We start from the raw sequence: 21,974 nt of genomic DNA, 5'->3' as shown, positions 1-21,974 counted from the left end.
ACAATATGACCCACAGAGTGTTCCCCAAACCCACATGACAGCCATGGGACATACTCACTCGGAGAACATGGGCAAACAAAGGGTGCACATGGACAAAGAGACAGCAAGCACTCCGGTTCAATCATGAAATTGAATCATGAAATTAATCATTAAAATCGATTAATTAATTAAATTAAAATAACTATGTACAAAAAAGGGGAAGGTAATAATTGTTCTTGAAAAAATAAATAATAAAAAAGGAAACCTACAACTAAGTACATGACTATGTACATGACTCAGCAGGATAGTTCACTGTAATCACTGACAATGCCTCAGCCAAGGCAGATTCCTCATCCACCTCTACTGCTTGCAGGAAGGCCTCTGTTGTTTCTTGCAGGGCTTCCCTCATCTGAGATTCTATCTTCTCTGCTGCCATGCAAGTCTCCCACAGGATAGCAGCCCGCACCAACTTCTCTTCCACATTGGTCCTGGATATTGTTGGATCACATGCCTGCTGCCTCTCCTCCCCCTGCTGCCTCATAAGGTGCATCTGGACTGACACCAGAGCCTGTAGATGTTGTTGTGCCTCCTCATTGACAACATGTCCTGCCGCCTGCCAATGTGCCCGTGGTGCAGGTCCTCCCTCCGACTGGATGACATTCTGCATTGGGGAGTACAGCACCTGCACTGCCCTCAAGTGCCTGGAGTGCCTCCGCAGCCAATTCCCCTGTGGGGTCCTGGGTCGGCTCAGTGACCACCTCATCTTCCATTGAATGGACTTCCACCTGCACCAGGGACACAGGCACATCCAGACTGGGCAATGGTGGGACAGATGCACTTGCGCGATCTGAATGACACCTGGCCTAGTAGGATCGTTTGTCTGTTTTCCCCTTGTTTCCCTCCCTCCCTGCCTCGTCGCGCCTTGAAACACTTGTGTATAGGCGCGTTACAAATACCATATCATATCATATCATATCAGGAGGCCATGGTGTCAGCCGGCATGGATGCCTCCGTGGAGGATGATTGGGGCACACATGACAATGAGGCCTTTGCAGTTGCCTCTTCAGAGAGACCACAGGAAAGATGTGCTCCTGCCAGTTGTGACAAGAGGTGGCCCATTTGCATATGATGCTCTAAAAGCAGCTCAGGAGAGGCCACACCGCATCACGCATAGAAGCCTGCCACCTCTAGACACCCTTCAGCAGGGGCAGAACCTCACCCTGAATGGCATCATTGGCTGGAAATGCGGCCTCTGGTGGGTGGAGGCATTGGTGAAGGTGGGTAGTGCTGTGGCAGATGGCCCTGGGACAGGAGGTTGTGCTAACCCCTCCATGGTGTACTGCACAACCTCCTGCCTCCTCCTCCTTTTCCTCCTCCATCAACCCAGAAACCTCCAATGAGGTCTCCATGGTTTGGGGCCCCTGCGTGGCAACGTCACCACCACCCTATCCCACTGCTATGGAAGTGTCCACCGCAATGTTTGGAATTCTGGGACTCCCCCTCAGCAGCGTTGCCAGATGTATGGGATGCTCCCCCAGCCACACCACCCTCAAAAGAGGTGGAATCAAGTGGGCATGGCTGGGATCAATGCCTGGGTCTGAAGGCCTTGTCCGTGTGTTGCAGCTGCACAGCACAGTTTGTACCCTCTTTTCCAACCACAGCAACTATGGAAAAGGAAACAAAGAACATTGGCATCACTCATCAGTGACAACGCATGAGTAGCCTTCTCAAAAGTAACAGTAGCATGCAGTCAGCATGAGTCAACAAGCAACTTCCTCACACACACAGGCCCATGCCCTGAAATCAGAACGAAATACAGTCTCACAAGTGTAAGCAAAATTCCAAGTCACAATGACGAGACATGCGCGTGTGAAGCTAGCACATTGAAGTGTGACCAAATACACATGGCAACAACTAATTTCAAATCACAATTCCAACGATGCAGTGCCCCAAATGTATCCTGCAGGCAAAGCCATGGAAGGGGCACCTGGCCACATGCGTCCATAGAACCATAGGCACATCTCCATTTTACCACATCTAGCAACATGCACCCCTGACAGTCCAACATGTAAGCATACAACACATACATGCAACTGGTGCTGATGAACAACCAGCAACACAGTCACTCCCAACACCAACAAATGCCATGAGGACATACATGTATGGCCCCTCATTCAGTGGGCGACAGATCAAAATGTTATCCCAAATAGTCAAATGCACTAAATGGACATTACCACGCATCAATACACATGTGGCAGTCTGCGCTGCTGAGTGGGGATGATGCAATCATCATACACAATTGTACAACCCTTAGAAGAGGTGTGCATGAATGCACCTCATATGCCTGCCCCATCTCAATCTGGCAACTGTTCCTGTTTGAGGCCTTGCTGTCAGCATCTCACATTGCATGCACACGAGAATACTTTGTCACCAAGATTGGACAAAGCACATCCCTACACCTGTCCAATTCACAGATGTGTGCCATCACATATGCTAAGCGTCGGTATGAGGTTGCCTGTCAGTTGAGAATAGTGCAACACACATGCCGTGAAAAGAACAGACTTGATCAAATCATGCATATGCAGGACACATGCATTCAGTTGGAAAGTTCACCCTGTGAGTACTCACCAACAGCTTGGATCCGTGCCTGCAGGTCAAGGACCTGGGTATGGATGTCTGGGTTTAATCTCTCTAGGACCTGGAGGTGAAGAGGTGACCCCCAATGGCAGCCTGCACGGTGCACCTCCACAGCAGCACCTGCCTTGAGGGTCGCCTTCGCCTACGCCTGGCTCTGGATCCTGAGGTCACCCTGCGCTTCTAGGCGCGGTCCACAGTATGGGCGGCCTCCCCCGCCGTGTTGATGGCAGCTGTGATGTCCTTTTGACACACACATTCCCCAAGCTGCTTCTGCGGATTGAAGAGAGCACGGTGATGGGCCAGAACCTGCTGACCCAGGATGCCAACCTCTGCATCAGTGAAGTTTACAGACATCGGACAAAGCCTGGGGGTGCTGGTCGATCTTCCGGGCATGGCTCCCTTTGGGGCTGGTGGGGTAACGCGGGGCCCTGAGGACGTGTGCTGTGGAGCTGTGGTGGTGCGTCTGAGGTGTGTAAGTCCAAGGCAGTGCTAGGGGTCAGCTGCCAGTAACACCCTACCAGGCATCAGGAGATGTTGAGGTTTGGAGGAAATGTAGGGCAGGTGAAGGCAAGATATGGCACGAGGCAGGAGTTACATGGAGGAACAGGTGTTTCCCATACATGCATGAGGCAGCAGTGTGAATATCAGAGGAAGAGGCATATGCGAATAATTTATGCCTCGCACACAGTGTGCGTGCATGTTCAATGCTGCATATGACATGCGCTCTCTTGCATGCATGGAGCCGTTGTCATTTAGGGGGTGACTCACACATTTCCTGTCGTGCACTAAGCCGGAGATTGTTAGGGGGGGCAACTTGCATTTCCTGGTGTTTGTGGAGACAGAGATTGTTAAGGAGTACAAAACGCACTTTGCGCCCAGATTTATGGGTAGCTTGCCCTAACCGCACCATGAGTGGGAGGGCACCATGGAGAAGGAGAGGACGAGGACAGAGAAGAGAGCAGAAGAAGGGTCACATACTAAATGTGGTGGTGAGCCTACAGGTGCCCCTGTAACATCAAAGTCTGTCAGGGGCAAGAGGGGCCAGCCTGCAGAGCAATAAGAGGCAACACCCCAAGAAGAGGCACAGATCTAGGAGAAGGGGCCACCACGGTAGAAGTGCTTTTCAGATGTGTAGCTACCAATCCTCACCGATTATGTCGAACACCTTGTCGACCTGTACTCTTGTGCTGGCAGTACCCTTCCTATGACCCAGCAGTAGAGGATGTGGCAGGAGTTCACAGACCACATCAATGCCTGTGGTGTGGAGAGGCACACTGGGGAAGAGGTCTACAAGAGGATGGGGGACCTTATGAAATGAACCAAAGTGAAGCTCTGCAGCAATGTGGCCTCTGCCCAGACTACTGGAGGCGTATCACCAAAAGTGGATGAGCTGACTCCATTTGAACAATGCGCCAGTCAACTCATAAGCAGTGAGCAGGTGGCAGGCATGGAAACCTGTGGCACCACATCAGTAAGTGCCATGTGTGCATGTTGCATACGATCTATCCATGATATGCTGTCAGATGTTGTGGTACAGTTGTGGTACAGTTGGAATCTTGCCCACTCACTCTAGTTCTGACCACTGGGGTCCACAACACTGTATAGTTCAAATAGCCTACCTTTCAAATGCCTTACTGTTCTATTACTAACGTTGCCTACTAGTACCTCATAGCGTATGCCAGCCTCACTACGAGACTATCAAACCAGTTGTACTTTGCATGACTGAAGGCTTTTGATTGTATCTCTAACAAAGGAGCCTCTTTGCCCAGGGATACATATTACCACTAATCCTTACCTGGTATACAATCCTAGACATCTTGAACCTTAGCGCCCTTAGCCGGCCATAGTGGCCTACTACCTGTACTATGTATGCCCTTACCTATCTGTTGCTAAACCTGTTGTGCGCCATACTGGCTGCTCGCCAACAGGCCTCAGTTGCAGAATCTATACAAACAGACTATCAGTATCCTACTATGTTCAATCACACCCTACTAATACCGGGGATCAAACCCATAACTTTCTTGCCACCGCTCAAGTATGATCGTCAGCCTACATCCATCAAACCTACCAAATTCCTACCTAAGCTGAAACTTGATACCAAGCTTTCCAATACAGAATATACCAGTTGTCTAGACCCTGACCGCTTGCTAACCCCTATCCCTATCCAATGGATCAACCGTTTTGCCACTAAATCTGTACCTAACAAACCTGCCCTACTAGCGTTAGAAATAACAGACTTGGCTCTAGACTAACCAGACCTTATGAGCTATTGACCCGTACCCAGATAAAGTAAGTCTTCCCACTTCTGGGAATGACCATTGTCCCAAAACCAATGCCACAAATAAAAATAGAGTGTCATGCAACAATCACAGGTCCAAAACTAGTGATACTATTACTAAGAGATTGAGTCAAAGTAAATCTAGTGACATTCTGACCAATACAAATACACCAACTATCAAAGGTGCACTAATTAACACCATATCAATGGTTGCTCATGCTATAGACGTAGCTGACCTAATCACGGTTGAAAACCTTGAATTCATAGCAATAACCGAGTCATGGCTACATGCAGAAGCAGACCCTTCTCTCTTACTTGCAGTACCTGACAACTACACCATCATAAGAGCTGACTGAGCAGATTCTAGAGGTGGAGGTATTGCCTTAATTCCTAAATCTAACTTAAATCTGAGAGCTGCCCTCTCGCCGGCTGTCACGTCCTGTGAACTACTTACTGTCAAAATATCCATCTCTAATTCCCGTACCTTAACCGCTCACTTAATCTATAGACCACGAGGGCCCAGTGGCGCCTTCGAGGAAGATATCATTACAATTCTATCTGCTAATACTAAATATACCTCTCAAATACTACTGCTAGGGGATCTTAACTTAGGTTTCAACAACCCCAATGACCAACAAGCATTAGTAGTGTCCAACGCCCTTAACAAATTTGACTTTACCCAAAGAGTTACTAGCCCACAAATGATAAAGGCAGAACTTTAGATTGGGTATCGGATCTTAACTGCAAAACCTTAATCACTTCTATTGCACCTCAATCCTGGACAGATCACTACCTTCTATCTTTCACTCTCTCAGCCAACATTCCTTCCAATAAGGTAATGTAATAGTGCTGTCTCTCCTCACTAAGAACAAACAGAATATCACTGTGGACAAGATCTTACCACATGTAATCCCTGTCCGTAACTCTTTATCAAATACCGCTGATCCAGACACCCCAGTATACCCCAGTATATACAATACCTTCAAGGTGCTAGGGAGATAGCTGCCCATCCCAGATAGTTAAAGATGCCGCCAGAGACCTAGCGCCCTTTATCTCAAAATTAATCAATGCCTCATTCTCATCCGGCACTGTCCCCAGTAACCTAAAAGAGTCATGGGTCTTACCGCTCCTAAAAAAACTATCCCAGGACCCCATGCTCCCTACAAATTATAGGCCGATCCCAACTGTCCTGTTCTTACAAAAGATATTAGACAAAGTAGCCTACATCCAGATCCAATACCTAGAGATAAATCACCTCCTAGGGATTAGACAATCCGGCTTTAGGCCACAACACGGCACTGAAACAGTGTTGACTGTTTTAAAGACCTAAATTGATGAACTTAAAGACAATGGGAAAACTGCCCTGTTATTACTATTAGATCTGTCTTCCGCATTTGATCTGGTGGACCACAAAGTGTTATGTAATCACCTTGCTTCAGCAGCCCATTTCTCCCAGGATGCGATAGCTTGGATCCAATCATTTCTGAACAATAGGAGCATGAGAGTTTCCTCTCCCTTGGTTGCAGCAGACCCCATCCCACTAACATGCGGAGTGCCTCGAGGTTCCTGTGTTTCACCAAAAATGTATAACATTTTCACTAAGCCATTGTTTGATGACCTTGACTATCTGGGTGTCACCTACACTAATTATGCACATGACACCCAGATCCTCATACCTCTCACCGGAGACTACGAGACGGATGTGGCCCTAGTGAACAAAATGTATCTAATCATCCAGCCATGGATGTCCTCCCATTGCCTCTGCCTGAATGATGATAAAACTGAGCTCCTGATACTAGGAGCTTCAGCTAACCTCAACAAACTGAGCAACAAATACGCTTTGTTCAACATTGACGGAAATAACATTAAAGCAGTAAAGGAGATAAAAAACACCAGGCTTCTACCTAGATTCAGCGCTTAATCTAAGTAAACAAGTCAACACCATGGCCTCTGAAACAGCATATATCTACAAACTGATACGGGCCTGCAAACCCTTTCTCTCCAAAGAAAGCTGTATCATCTTAGCCAGAGCCCTCATCCTTTCAAAGTTGGATTATTGCAATGCCCTATGCTTAGGTGCGAGCAAGTACATTTTTTGATAAACTCCAAATCCTTCAAAATAATGCACTTAGAAAAGCACTAAACATACCTAGGAGAGAACACATCTCGGAAACGAGGAGACAGAATACATTTTTTCCATCAAGGACAAAATTCAGCTTAAAACAGTCTCCTCAACCCACTAATGCCTTAATCAGGCTGCCCTACCTTACCTAACTGAGAAAATTGCCAAAAGTCATAATCACGCCCTATCAGGACGACTGACTCCTTCTGCCTGGTAGTTCCCAGACACAAAGTAAAAAAAGCAGTGGTGAGCAGCTTCCCTGTTATGGCCGCTCACCTTTGGAACGGCCTCCCACCTTCTCTGAGATTGGACCATTAAGTCCCTAACTTAAGGCGAAATACCATAAATTGGCTTTCGGCGAAGGACCAACGATTGGCCGAGGATAGGCTCTGATTCATTGTCATTTGTTTTATACTACGTCCATTTGCGACTGTCTAAATGTGTTATTCTGTTTTATACCATATTCTCGTCTGTAGCCTTTGTATATATGATTTTCTACTACACAAATGTATCCTCTGTATATTTTGTCTTTTACTATGCCAATTTAAATCTGTAACTTCTGCAATGCACCCAGATACCTTCGGGTTTGGCGCGCTATATAAATCAATAAAATAAAACAAACAAACAAACAAGTTAGCTGGGGTCCTCCTCACCCATCTATGGGTACTAGAGTAATACAACCATGGTCACTTGTAATCCACATATGCATGTTCAGCCAGGTAGTCATGGCTCTAAATATTGTTGTCTGACTTTGTGCAGGTGATGACGCAGTCGATGAGGAGGAGGTTGGTGATGGGGCACAACCATCCACTAGTGCAGGCTGGGGTGTGGCGCCCAGTGAGAATCCCCTCCTTGTGCAGGGCACCATCAGTAGGCCAGCCAACTCTTCCAATGATGCTGCTGAATCTGTTGTGGAGGACATACTGAGAGACATGGTGGAGGGTCCATCACTGAGTAGTTCATATGCCATGGGGCTCCTTGAGCACCTTGAGGCTTCTGAGTCTGAGGGGGAGTACCAGGAGACCCTGTAGTGGGAATCCAGCATCAAGGCTGGTTTCAGTGCCTGCAAGATTGCCTTCACCCATCATGGAACCAGCAGCAGAGGCTGGTGTCAATTGGAGGGTTGCAGACCGCCAGCCAATGACAGTGCACTCACTGCGTCAGGCTTGGGCTTCAGCATGAAATGTTTGCAGAGGGACATCCTCCACCAAGAGATGGCGTCCTTGAGACAATCTCTCAACATGCAATTGGAGACGTCAAGGGTCAGCATGCATAATGATTGTTTGGCCACTCACCAGGACCTTGTAGCGATTGGGACCCTCATGCCTGCATCTCTTTCAGGCGTGGCCGTAGCAAATGAGTACCAGGCTTTGGCACTGCATGGTCAGAATGCATCATCCGCGGATCCAACACAGGATGGTGCTCCCAGTTGAACCACGCAGGTATTGACATTGGCCATGTCCACAACCCCCCATCCTCTTGCCACCACCACCACTTCGTCATGCCCCCCTGGTGTCCATGAACCTGTGGAGAGGGCGTGTATTTTTATTTGTTTTTTAAAATTATTTTACCCCACTCCAAGGGGGGACAGTTGTTATTTTTTTGTTTAGATTGTTACCCCTATCCGAGGTGGACAGTATTTTTTTTTACCCTCTGTCCAAGGTGGACTATATTTTGATTTTGGCAGGGTGGACAATGTTATTATTACTTTCCCCTCGTGTCTGGGCCATTGCCCTCTCGAGGGCATTTCAAGCTGGTGGACTGGACATGCGTCCATTCTCAGTTGAGTCAACTGATGTATTGATGTGGACTGCTACAGCCTCCCACATACAGGTGCATATTCCATTGCACATTGATGTGTATATGTGCAGTATGTCTGACTGACTCCTTCAGACGGTCCAAACACATGTCCTATGTTGTTTCAGGTGTCATGCCTTATCCAGTGGCCACACTCCCCGAAAGGATCCCAAACACCCTATTTTCCCCCAAGTCTCCATTCCGTCTGCTGTACACTGGCCCTCCTAGCACCATGCAGAGGTCCAGTGTTAGGTTGAGGTGGCGAGGGATTCACAGCAAGACAGCTGTATCAACATGTAAGGTTGTGCACTGTCATTCTTGTTCATGGCTGGTGACATATAAACACCAATAGTAGCATGATGTGGCACACGTTGGGTTTGCATGAATGAGGTGATATGGTGATGGCTGGGTCATGGTGACTGCCACTGAAGATGTGAATTGCCCTACATAATTGTGTCTGGGCATGTCACCATAATTGGCTATGCATGTGCTTTGGGTTACTGGTCCACTACTTGCTGCTTGGAGTCTGTCTCCTCCGGGATGTTCTAGTGCACATTTTTTGTTGATGGCTGATGCAGTAACTTAGTTCTGTTGTGGCAGTACATCTACACTCCTGTCCTGTCAGCCTTGCATTCCATCTCCTGACATTTGTCATGCCATTTAGCCAATCCATGAATATGGGTGCTCTGGCCTATAAGGGACTCAGCAATATTCCTGGTAGGCCTCTGTACCCTGGGACTATTTTGTGTGGTTTCCCAAATGTTATCATGCTGAAAGGGTTGGCCTGATTGATGGAGTGTGATATGGGACCACTTTGAGTGTTGATTTAAGTGCCTCGTTTGGTTCCCAGTCCTCCATTGCCCATGATGCATGGCATGCAACACAGGAGACTCTCACATTGGATGCTCTGTGTGACAAGTATGCATGTGTATGATGTGTTGAGAATGCAGTGTCTTGCTGGTGAGGTGTGGGAGTCCAAAATGGCATCCTCATGTGTCATGTGTGATGTTGCTGCTATGTTCCCACTGATGTGATTAAGAACTGTTGAGTATGAAGGGTGCGTGACCTTTCATGTTGTATAGTGTTTATTTATTCTCCGTTTGTCTAGTTGTTTTCTGTAATTTATGGAGGGCATCTCCATCATTGGTCAAGGGGCATGTTGAGGGTATGTGAGACATGCATGTGGAGGGGTGGGTGGGCAGGTGTTGATTTTCCACATTACAGGGGCACGTACATGGCAGTGGTGAGTGGAAGATGGCAGACAGGCGAGCCCTTTCTTGCACTTGGTGCATGCCACTAACGGGAGTACATGGTGCGGTGACATTGTGCCTGTGGATGGCTCCACTCTGTTATGATATTTGACATGTGTTGAGTGGAGGTGAGTGGGTCCAGCAGCAATGGTGTGGAGAGAGACATGATCAAGATGGCAGGCAGGCAAGCCCTTTCTTGCACTTGGTGCATGCCAGTCAGGGGTGCATATGGTGTGGTGACATTGTTCCAGGGGATGGCTTCTCTCTGTTATATTTTACATGTGTTGAGAGGAGGTGAGCAGGTCCAGCAGCAATGGTGTGGAGAGAGACATGATCAAGATGGCAGGCAGGCAAGCCCTTTCTTGCACTTGGTGCATGCCACTCAGGGGTGCATATGGTGTGGTGACATTGTGCTGGGAAATGGCTTCACTCTGTTTAGGATTGTGTGCCTGTGACATGGATAGTTTTATTTCCACTTGCTATAACTGTGTTGGTGGTTTGTGCACATGATTTGATGGATGTTGATGGGGTGGAATTGTAGTTTTTCTATTAGGGGGCACACACAGTTGCTGGCATTGAAGATGTAGCTGGCATGCATGCTTCCTGGAGTTGATGGGCATGATGTGTTTCTTGCCATCACAGATCACATGCACATCGATGGAATGCCAATGTTTCCTGTTGCGATATATGTGCTCTGTCTCTCAAGGGGGGGGGGGGCTGCAGTGCTACATGTGGGCAGTCGCTGGCTCCCAGGACCCGGGGAAAGTGTGCAAATGCATAGAAATCCTGGCACACTCTCTACCTCCCCTACCGTGTGCATGGCATGTTTATGTGCCTAAGCACATGTGCCAGGAAGCAGTGCATTACCTTGTGGAGGCACCTGGAGTGTGTGAGCTGCGATATGCCCCCGGCAATTGATGTGGTGTTCTGGAATTATCCAGTAGCCAGGAAGTGTAAGTCTGATAGTACTTCTTTCACCAGGGGTGTCACAGCCTGTCAGCACATGGTGGGTGATAACAGGTCAGTCTCCCACTGACTGACCAGATCTAGGATGAGATGGAGAGGGAATCGGTATCTTGCATTCACCTCCTCATCTGGCATCCCAAGTAATGTGTTTCATAGATGCAAGATACTGGCTCTTCTCCTCATCCTACTTCTTCCATGTAGTAGGATCAGTGCTGGCAATGTAGGGTCTGGCATTGTGGAAGTCCTGAATGGGGTTGCATATGTGAGCTTTCTTTGTGCTTTGTGACGGGTGGGGGTAAGATTGCGAGATGTGCGTTCTACTTTGGACTCCAGACAATTGCACCATAGCTTCTGTGAATAGGGTTTCTTTAGCGCTTGATAGGGCGTGTTTGTTGTTTGCATGGTGCCTCCCTACCCACAGACATATTTTTCCTAATTTTCCACCTTATTTGGGGATTTTGCATGTCCCGCCCCATATTTAGTTATTTGCGCTGGCCTATCAAAAGCGGTGTGCTCTGTGTCGCACAACGTGCTCCAGCACAGAGCACACTAGGATGGACCAGCGCAAAGTCCCATCCGTGAATCCGAAATTGGTTTTGGTGCAGCGCAAAGTCTACTTTAACGGCACAAAGTCATTTTGCGCCTTGCAAAATATTTTGTACATTAGGCTCATGGTGTTTTAGACTTTGACATAGAAGTATTAGCAAAGTATTTACTAAGCAGTTGCGCCATGCAACATTTACCTTTCACCCACTTGTCAGCAAACTATGTCTACTTAAACAGTTCCCTGTTGTGGGAAAGTGACTGTTTCCCAGATCAGCAGTCGCATGCAAATTAATGTGTCTCGAGATATTAGACCGCCCTAGGCCAGGATTGTGAACTATAATTAGCGCCTGCTTGTTATTTCTACTTTAGCCATAAACCTTTTGGGAATGAAGTAAGTGTTTGAGTGCCATTAAGACATTTCCAGGCAGCCTATAGAAACAACTCTTATCAAAGGAGTATTGTATAAAGTGCATGGCCTTGGCCTGGGAATCTGTGATGTGTTACAGTGCTGCATACTGTGACAGCATTTGTTTAACAGCCATCACCATGACGAAAACGTCGAACCATTGAGTAAACAGATGTAATCTGCAGTAGACCACCGAAACAATGTGTTATAGTATGTGCCATTGGTATCAGGTAATATTATCCCCATATATATGGTCGCCGTAAATAATATCACCGGGAAAAGTTTGCGGCGATATTATATGGGTGACCATATATATGGGGACAGGGGCAAAAATAAAAATGTACAAAAAAAAAATTACAAAAAAAAAAATTACAAAAAAAAGTTTGGGGGTTGCGGGGGTGTCCCCCACATGTTCCATGCAATAATGTCGCCACAAAAAACGGCCATTTTTCGGCGATATTTTTGCATGGCAAGATTTTTTGTGGCGACATTATTACATGGAACTGTTCCATTCACAACCGAATTGCTCACACCATGAATTAAAAGTGCTGAAAGCATACAAGAGAATAGGCACATATGAACGAAGATTATTCTGGTATATTGTCACTGAGGGAACATTTCCTAAAGTTTTTCCATATGCACTTTTTGCATCGGATCTATGTCGAAAGGCCGCACCTGCGGGTGCCAGCACAAAAGGCCGCATTCTAGAGGTGTGGCTGTATGTAACCGGCCCTCTCCTCATCCCTTTCGGGTGTCCCCTCCCAGAATCCTCAGTGGTACGTGACCCGTTCTGTCCCACTACTAGGCACACCCCTGCTCCCTCCCCCACTTGCCTGCTGCGGGCTGCCTACTGCCTTCACCGTTTGTGCTCTGGATACTGTGGCCCCAGAAGCCCAACGCACAGCACGCCGCGCTTGTGTGCGCAACATTTTGTGCTTCGGGCTTCCGGGCTGCCAAGGCACCTAGGGCCTCATTACACGGAAGGCGGTAAGGGTTAATGGTCACCGGTAAGGGTACCGGTGACCGTTATCCCTTACCACCTTACTACGAGGTCCCTTTGTGGGACCCGACCTTAACGGCTGGTGTAGACCAGCCGTTAAAGTTGGGACCCGCAAAGGGACCTTGGGTGCTAATTACGGTACCGCAATTTGCGGTACCGTAATTAGCTCCTTCCCCATTCCCATTATGCCCTATGGGGCAAAAATGGGAATGGCGAAGGGCCATGGAGAAAGGGGGAATTACCGCCCCCCCCAACCTTGGAATGGGGTGGTAATTCCCCTTTCCTCCATGGTGGTACCGGTATGGTACAGGCAGCAACCATGATGCTAATAGCACCATGGTTTACCGCCTACCGTGTAATAAGGCCCCTAGACAGCAAACGCTTCCACCACATGCAAAAATACGTATTCCTTGTCCCTCCCTAGATGCGGAGAGACCGTTGAGAAAATGATCACGTGGGAATTTACAAACTGCTTCGCACTCTGCATCTGCGTTCAGAAAGACACGTGTGCACACATATACCAGTTAAGGAGCCTTACACAATGATGTCATCTTGCTTCACAGCCACTCAATAGCGCGAGGCGGTCACCTGGTCTAGTGCCAAATAGAGTCTAGTGTTACAAAGCAAATGAAAGGTTTTGTACACTGAAGGGTCACTGATGCTGACATGCACATGTCAGTGTGCCATTCACGTGTGAGTAACTATGAGAACGACACATGTTAGCATCTGTGTGGAATGTGCGTGTGTTGTTCGGCTCACTACAGTGCATGTTGTTTGGTGACATGCATGAAGTATGGCTGAATCTTGATGGCCACCTCTTTGGAAATGCCGCGACGCATAAAGGAGTGCTTGCACCAACATAACATAACAGATGTATTTGTAGAGAACACCTTCACCCTAACAGGGGAATATTGGCCCTGTAGAGAGATGAGAGATCTTTATTGTTTCTCAAATCTATGCTACTGATTGTAGGGCGAAGGGCTGAGTGGGATATACTGGGATCCTAACCTCGACCACGAGGTGAAGAACAGATCCAGGTAGTGGAGGCATTTGTGCTTGAGCCACAGGCCTGGCTTGATATCATGTGATTCTCTTTACCAATGACACTCAATGGCATGAAGCCACGGCTGCTGTATACCCAATCATTCATCTCATGCATAAGTGGCAGGCAAGATTCCCTGCACTATGCCCAGGTGTTTGTATGTGCTGGCTACCTCCAAACTATTTCTCTATGATGCCCATATGATATTATATGATAGTATAACACGCTTAATACCCAGAGGTTTCTAAGCGCGGACCGGGGATCGAGCTTGCCTTCTCCTGGGATTGCCTCACTGGGTAGAGGTTAGGGGTGCTTCTGAAGATCACTTTTACCACTACGATCACTTTCACTTTGGTTGGTGTAGGTGGACAGCAAACAATCTCATATAAAATGGCAGACCCTTTATGAGACCCAGAGCCCGTTGTGCCAAAAAAAACAGCATGGCGCTCCAGGCTGTTCAACATCCACATTGTTGGCAAAATGGCAGAGTTCCAACCACCATCAAAAAGAATTTTCTCCACTTTGCATCCAATCAGCAGTCCATGCCCCCAACAATGAAGCACCCCAACGAGCCCTTCTACACCTGGCTCGCTTACTCCTGGAATTGCCTTGCTGGGAAGGGAAGGGCCTGGGGGGCTTCTGAAGATCCCTTTCATCCGCCACACCTCTATGGGCAGGCTGCAGTCATCATCATCCAATGGCGGCTCCTTCTATGCGAGACTCAGAGCCCTTCATGCATGGAGGACCTGCACACACAGAGCTCCAGGGGGCTCACTCTCCTTCCGTGGCAGCACAATGGCTGAGGTGCAGCGCTCTGGGCCGGCCTCAAGATGCTCTTAGATCTGTGAAAGGCCGAGGTGAAGGGTAATGCCTCTTAGCCTCTGTACCGAGCACACCCTACACTCAACATAACCACCCTTGCTGCTGTTAAGATGGTGCACATGCACACCCTTACTGCTCCTGTACATCCTCAACAACCTTCCTCCTTGGCTCTCCTTCCCTTTTTCCCTTCCTTGTTAGACTTCCAACCACCAGTCTCCACCCTCATTATCTCTTCTGTTGGTCGCTACCGGCCTAATTCATATACTTTATTGATACTAAAGACTTTTCTTATCTGTCGTTTTTGGTTTTTCCCAGCCTATTTAGTATGCTGTCTGTGGTCCCAAAGAGACACATAAGGTGTTGCTGTCAGCCTAATTGATTGGAAAGCAAGACAAGAACCATCTCCCTGTGCTCCGTCGGGCCCACTACCTGTGCCGTTTCAACTCCCTGCTATATTCTTACTCCCAACGCCTCATCATGCCCCTTCCTTTCCTAGTTCTCCCCATCACTACACTCTCTCTGCCTTTCTCATGCTCTTGGGGTTTCTGCCTACCCCATCCTACTGCACTGCTCTGTCCCACAGCTCTCCCTGTTCCACCCACTATCTCTTTCCTCATCCCCATCCTCCATTTTCCCTCTAAATGGCATCCTAGCCCCCACCTGGTCTACCGAGTCCAGCTACCCTAACAAATATACTTGCTGACTGCCTCTCCTACTACCCCTATCTTGGGCTTCTGGAATGACCAATCCCTCTGCAACAAAACATCTTTCTGCATTGACCACTTCGATGGCCATCACTCTAAACACTGGGTGATGGCTATCATTGAAACCTGGATCTTCCCCATTACGTTACTTCTCTGGCTACTCTCCACACATATTTCACCACCTTATAAATATCTCCCGTTAACTGAACTAAAAAGGCTGCTGGGTTTGTCTAAGGATCCACAGGCACACACCACCTGTCCCACTACCCCCTCTGACTTTAGTCCCTATTCCTTCGAACATATCTCTGTTAAGCTTATGTATGTATTTTTATTGGTTATTTATAACACGCTAAATATGCAGAGGTTTCTATGTGCAGACCCAGGGATCGAACCTGTGTTGCTCCGCATCATCTTGCTTCCACCGGCCATCTGCTTCCAAGGTGAGCGTGTTGTCCCTGACCTATCCTGCATGTTCCCTAGTGACTGTTCCCAGTGTATGTATCTTTATACTACCTCTCCATCAACTGGTATACTCTCATCCAGACAAGGTTCATATATTGTGAAGACACCCTACCCAGGGAAAGCCTCCATCATCTGTAATGTATTCTAGAGATGTTTACATCCACATTGTAATGCCCTTTTGATTATATAGAAACTGATGTCTCCTACTAAGGACTTAGCCTAGACCGCATGCCCCTTCTCCCAAAGAGGGCGCTCATGTCAGTGTTGGCTACAGCGTCTAGAGGTGTGGTGTTTACTAGCTGCAGGTGGCAGTAGATTCCCTACCACATGTCCTTTATTCATTTAGCAGTGGTTATGACATCAGAATTAGAGGCTGGTAGGAGGAGGTGGGGTCAGAATATGTCAAAAAAGCACCATCCACCACTGAATGTGGGTGTGGGCCTGCCTACTCTCTGCTTGAGAGAGTTGTAGGTTAGGAATACCTCCTAAATGGAACCCTCGGCCACTAGGCGAAAATATGTTAAAGGAAACATATTACAGTAATAGAGAGATATGCTTGGGCGCGTCTCGCAGTAGTTTAGTGACAGAGATACACAAACTTACATGTCTGCTACTTTCCTGTAATTCTCAGGGCATGCAAACGCCAGGCATCGGTAGCTGCCCTGGATGTTATAGCAGGACTCTGCTGACGAACAGTTGTGGGATCCAGTGGAACATTCATCTACATCTGAAGACAAAGATAAAAGTCACAGACACACTTGGTTACAGTAAAGAAAAGTCATGAGGAAGATAATGTTAACATGAGTTGACTGCCTTTTACAAACACTAATTCCTGAATGCTGACGTATCAATGTAATAATGTTACAGAAGGACTAAATACATGAAACAGTTCAATGAAATACATACTGGTGATTAATCAGAGAACCTGCCAACATCAGCTCCATCTTTGACTTGAAGGCTATAAAAAGGTACTCGATGAGAATATTTGTACCACGAAGGTGGAGGCCCCAGAAGGCGATATAGAGGCATGAACGACGTGGAACAATAGAGATGGGTGAATAGAATGAAAGGTGGAGGCAACCAGTTGCAGACATTATTAAAGTAGGATCAGGATTGCCCCAGAGGTTAGACCATTCGAATGTATTTACACTTCTCATCAACCAAAATGTAATATTTGGCCCAGCTCAAGAAGTATTTTAACGTGTTTAGGGTAAACTCCACAGAGACGTGTATGGCTCTACCCTCAGGAACCATTTTTCCTGCCCAGGAACCTGTCTATCTCGAGGTAAAAGTTACTCTTATGAATTTACTCATCTAGTTTCTGCTCCCAGCGAGGCACTGAAAGCACTCTCAACATGGAGGTTAGCTACCAACTTCTACTTGCACCGGATCAAAACCTCTCCTGTGCCCAGTTCTTGCTGGATTTATCTGTCACATCTGATAATGTCTATCATCTTATCCTACTCATAATATGTAGGGATAGCCTTGGTGAAGGTGGCACATCTCTGTCCTGGTCAATTTCCGTTCTTACAGACGCACCCATCTACTCAAAGTAGGTTATTTGCTTTCATTGATAAACAGGCTCAGCTGAGAATTTCCCCAGGAGCTGTCACTCTCAGCCATCCTTTTCAACATTTGCATGGCCCAACTGACACAGTTTTTAAATAGCTATGCCATTGGTTTTCAGATGTAAGCTGCTGATGCAAAGATGTGGGATAAGTGAGTGCCCCCAAAGTAGCCAGCTTATTTTTAATTGCCACGCTCATGTGCATGGTTTGATAGTGACGTACAGTCACTGATGATGATGATAGGCCATATTGACTCTGTCTCTTGGCAAGCAGTTCTAGGAGCTTACCCTACCCACTGATTCTCATGCCTGAAGTATAGGTTTCCTTTTTGTTTTGACAGTGAATTGTCTTGTATCCTACATTTGAATGATAGTGCACAATCTGGTGATTACCATTTGATACTGTTTATGGGATCCTTCAGTACTCATGATTCTTCAAAGAATTGCTCTGGTACTGCCAAGTGTAATGTCGAGGCCTGACACTTTCAATGGCGATTATGGTAGAACCATAGGCAAAATACTATTAAAATTGCAAAAGCGTCAGAACCAGTGTGCCAGACTGATTCATAGTCCGAATTGAATAATTTTAAAATCCCCTCTCCTGACCAAAAATCCCCTCTGTTGTCAGGCTCCTCACTACCACTGATTCACACCCTACCAGCCGTTTGGATGCCTATGGTCATTTTTACGTAACTTGCTAAACGTACTCTCTATGGAGGTAGAGATCTTCCCGATGAACACTTGTGCCTCTTTCACTCACTGCTTCTACATAGTGCACCTGTGCCTGGAACCCAAACCATATGACTTGCAATGAAGCCCGGAAGATCCATCTTGAAGCAACTGGTTCCTAAGCCTTTCTTCTCCACTCTCCTCTTCTGCCAGTCTGATCTTGCCCCATACACTTTGAAAGGGAAAAGACAACCAATCCAGACTAAAACTGATACGGGATTACTAACGAAAATAAAGCAATGGAACCTTGAGGAATTTTGCTTGATAGCTGCTAATGTGTCTATTTTACCAATCAGAGGCTATATTGTCATTAAAGAGGACACATCATAAAATAACATTTTTTGTAACTGGTGAAGCACCACTGTCCACTTGGGCGCCCCTGGCTAAGGGTAAACGATTTACTGTGCAAGAGCTTGCTACCAATCAGAAGGGTACACTAATGATGCCCCCTTCACTTTCAAATGTAATCGTTGAACCATTTCAGAATTAAGCATTAATGCCCAGGACCAAACCGCAAACCAGGAGTCATGTGCCCAAAAGCCCGAATGATCAGCCCTGACTGAATAGAAGGGCCAATCAGGAGGGTTCCGGGATTATAACTCCTGGTGTGCATACTACCGAAGCATTCCCTTTCATAGCACAAATAGGCAGGCCTGGGTGATGAGTTTCTGATTCCCAATGTTCTCCTTAATACAAAGCATTTGGCTTAGGAAGGAGACAAATGTGGGTCAAAATATTTAAAAAAAAACATTCCAAGATGTCCATTGAACAAATGATAGTTCGTGGCAATAGGGCAATAGCCCTCTTATCATTTACATGATTCACAGTAGTAGCCGGAAGCCGAGACATGGCTGAGGTGGCTCAAGTAGCAATGGGGGAGCTGATATGATGGGACAGTTAGGATCTGTCAGGACCCTCTCTGGACAGTGGAAGTGCTGCAGGACTGGATGCTCTTCAGATCACCTATATCTTTCTGGGCAAGCGCTTAGCTCACTGAATTATCCTACCGGTTTATAGGCGACATTCATTTACAGCCTAAAGATGGAACCCATTCAGAATGTCACCTTCACATTTGACACCATATGCTGAGCTATTAATTGAGGATAGCTAGGTGATTCAATAGGGCTTCCTTTCTTGCGCACTTTAGCCAAAGAAGTAGAGACTCTCTCAACTTTCTGCCTTGTTCAACATCAATACCAAACACAACCAAGGCTCATTAATGGACCATAAGGAAGAACAGAGTTTGAAGGACCACACACCCTTCTTGTGGGTGACTGTTTCAATGTCACAGGATATGAAAGTACTTGCATTGCAGAAAGGGATCCTCCGTGCAATAATCAGTCATGAGTGTGAGTGGATCACATTCCTTATGCAAAATGCCATTTTGGGTGCAACACAAAGCTACGAACACATTCATCAGAAATCTGGCAGCTTTGGTAAGTCATTGGTGAGGCCCTGGAGGTCATGGTTCTTTTCCCCCTTTCAGTCAGGGTTCCACTAGTGCCACAGCCCTGAGAGTGTCCTGGTATCTGTCATGGACGACATGGCCAGACTGGTTGACGACGGAGGAGTGGGAGCCCTGATACTGTTAGATCTTTGAGCAGCTTTTGATACTGTGGACCACTTGAGCCAGCTGTCCCACCTGGCCATGGCTGGTCTCTCTGAGCCCGTACTGGCGTGGTTCAATTCTTTTCTGAATGATAGGGGCCAATCACTTTCTTTGCCTCCTTTTTCTTCACACTCTTGCTCACTGTGCTGTGGAGTTCCACAGGGCTCTGCCTTGTCCCCTATGCTTTTTAACATTTACATTCAGCCTCTTGTTTGTCTCATCCTAGGCTTCAGCCTCTGGTGCTATTCATATGCAGACGAAATCCAGATCCTGGTTCGTCTAGATCTCAACATACTGAGGCATTGTTGTGCCTGTGTCGGTGTCTGATGGCTGTGGAGCAGTGGATCAACTGCAATGAACAGAAGCTAAATGGCGACAAGGCAGAGGTTAGGGTGGTGGTGGGTTCTCCTTCCAACTCGATACTTTAGACTCCCTCCTTTTGGCCCTCTGCACAGGGTGCCTGTCCTGTACCGGTGATGGTGGTAAAAATAAAAAAATCTAGTGGCGTTTTTTTCCTCTTCCCTCTCCATTGCCTCCCAGGTCAGCAAAGTATGGAAAGCTGGTAATTTCCACTTGAGGGCACTACAAGAGGTCTAAACATTCTTGCCACACCACCTACGACCTCTGGTAGTGGCCTCACTGGTTCTAAGCCGGATAGATTATTGTAACACCTTATTCTTGGCCCAACCCATTGGTCTGGTCCACCGGCTACAACTGCTACAAAATCTTGCTAGTCGAGGGGGTACTAATTCCCTCTATGGTGCTCACATCACCCCTGTCTTATGGTCCTTGTACTGGCTCCCAGTGGCCAGGCGAATTGAATTCAAATCTCTTTGTCTGGTTCACAGGGCTTACTATGGTCAGGGAGCTAACTACCTCCAGGACACATTTGTTCCATATCTCCCTGTTGGGAGCTCCACTCTGTCTCGGCCTGTCTAGTTCCAAAATTCCAGGTTAGGGGGCGGGCTTTCTCAGTGGTTACCATTAGATTATGGAATGCTCTACCTCTGGCCCTTAGGCGCATCCAAAACCATCTGGAATTTAGACACACTTGAAAACCTTTATATTCTAGGTCTGGGTGCCTGGTAGTCTGTCCGTGTGTTTTCCTAGCACCAAGATGTCCTTGGGTGGAAGTGCGCTCTACAAATTCAGCTAATAATAATAATAATAATACTAATGGAAACTGTGAGAGGTAAATGAGCAACACATGACAAGCAGGAATACAAACAAAAATGGTGAGTATTTTTATCATCTTTTTCATTGTAAGGGTTTAAAAAAGATTGGGAGGAGTCCTCAGTAATAGAACATTGTTTGTATACTTGGGGAAAGCTCAGGGAAAACGTTCTCGCCTTGGAAGCAGGACAACATGGAGCACCACAGGTTCAATCCACAGGTGCGCGCTTAGAAACCTCTGGGTATTAAGCGCCTTATAAATAACTGATCAGATCATACATCTCCAAATGCGTGAAGCTAATTGAGCGCAAAGTTTGAGCCACAGCATTGCTTTTTGACAAAACCCTATGGGCCAGATTCACAGAAGCGTTTTTATAATTGAACAATCCCATTGATAAACGCTTTGCCAATAACCCTATTTGTTTAGAGAGGTTCCGAAAATTTGATGTAAATGAATTTCATGAATACACTCTGAAGTGGTGCTTGAATACACAAAGCTCTGAAAAACCCTAATTTTCAATGCATCTGCTGGTGCCACAGTATGCCACTCCACGGACAAGCCTAGGCACTGGTGATCTGGTGCAGTATGAAAGCAGATTAACATAACATAAAATAAATACTGCAGTCCTCACAGTTTATAAGAGGCTCCTGAGTTTACAATTCCCTAATTGGTCCCAGCTGCCACCTTCCACAGCAGTGTATTTCTCTTTCACCAAAAATGTACAAAAGAACTGATTTAAATGTGTCTTACCTCTGCAGCTTCTTCCGTTTGCTGCCATTGTGTAGCCCTGTTCGGGACATGCGCACTGATAACTCCCTGGTACGTTCATACATCTGAAAGTACACAGAGTGCCGCTACTCTGTACACACTCATCAATATCTGAA

General features: G+C 46.9%; 1 protein-coding gene across 3 annotated transcripts in view; it reads right to left on the bottom strand.

Annotated features, from left to right (window-relative positions):
* FBLN2 (fibulin 2) overlaps positions 1-21,974 on the bottom strand; it is a 712,640-nt gene that overhangs the window by 39,661 nt on the left and 651,005 nt on the right. For all 3 annotated transcript variants that reach the window (XM_069643982.1, XM_069643983.1, XM_069643984.1), the window contains 2 exons: positions 21,841-21,969; positions 16,615-16,738 (listed from right to left, as the gene is read on the bottom strand). In XM_069643982.1, the coding sequence (XP_069500083.1) occupies positions 16,615-16,738; positions 21,841-21,969 (253 nt within the window). The remainder of the gene's footprint in view (positions 1-16,614; positions 16,739-21,840; positions 21,970-21,974) is intronic.

Source organism: Ambystoma mexicanum, chromosome 2p (assembly GCF_040938575.1).
Source record: "Ambystoma mexicanum isolate Mex_15411 chromosome 2p, UKY_AmexF1_1, whole genome shotgun sequence".
In the NCBI taxonomy this organism is placed as follows: Eukaryota; Metazoa; Chordata; class Amphibia; order Caudata; family Ambystomatidae; genus Ambystoma; species Ambystoma mexicanum.
This window is presented reverse-complemented; position numbering and strand designations above follow the sequence as displayed.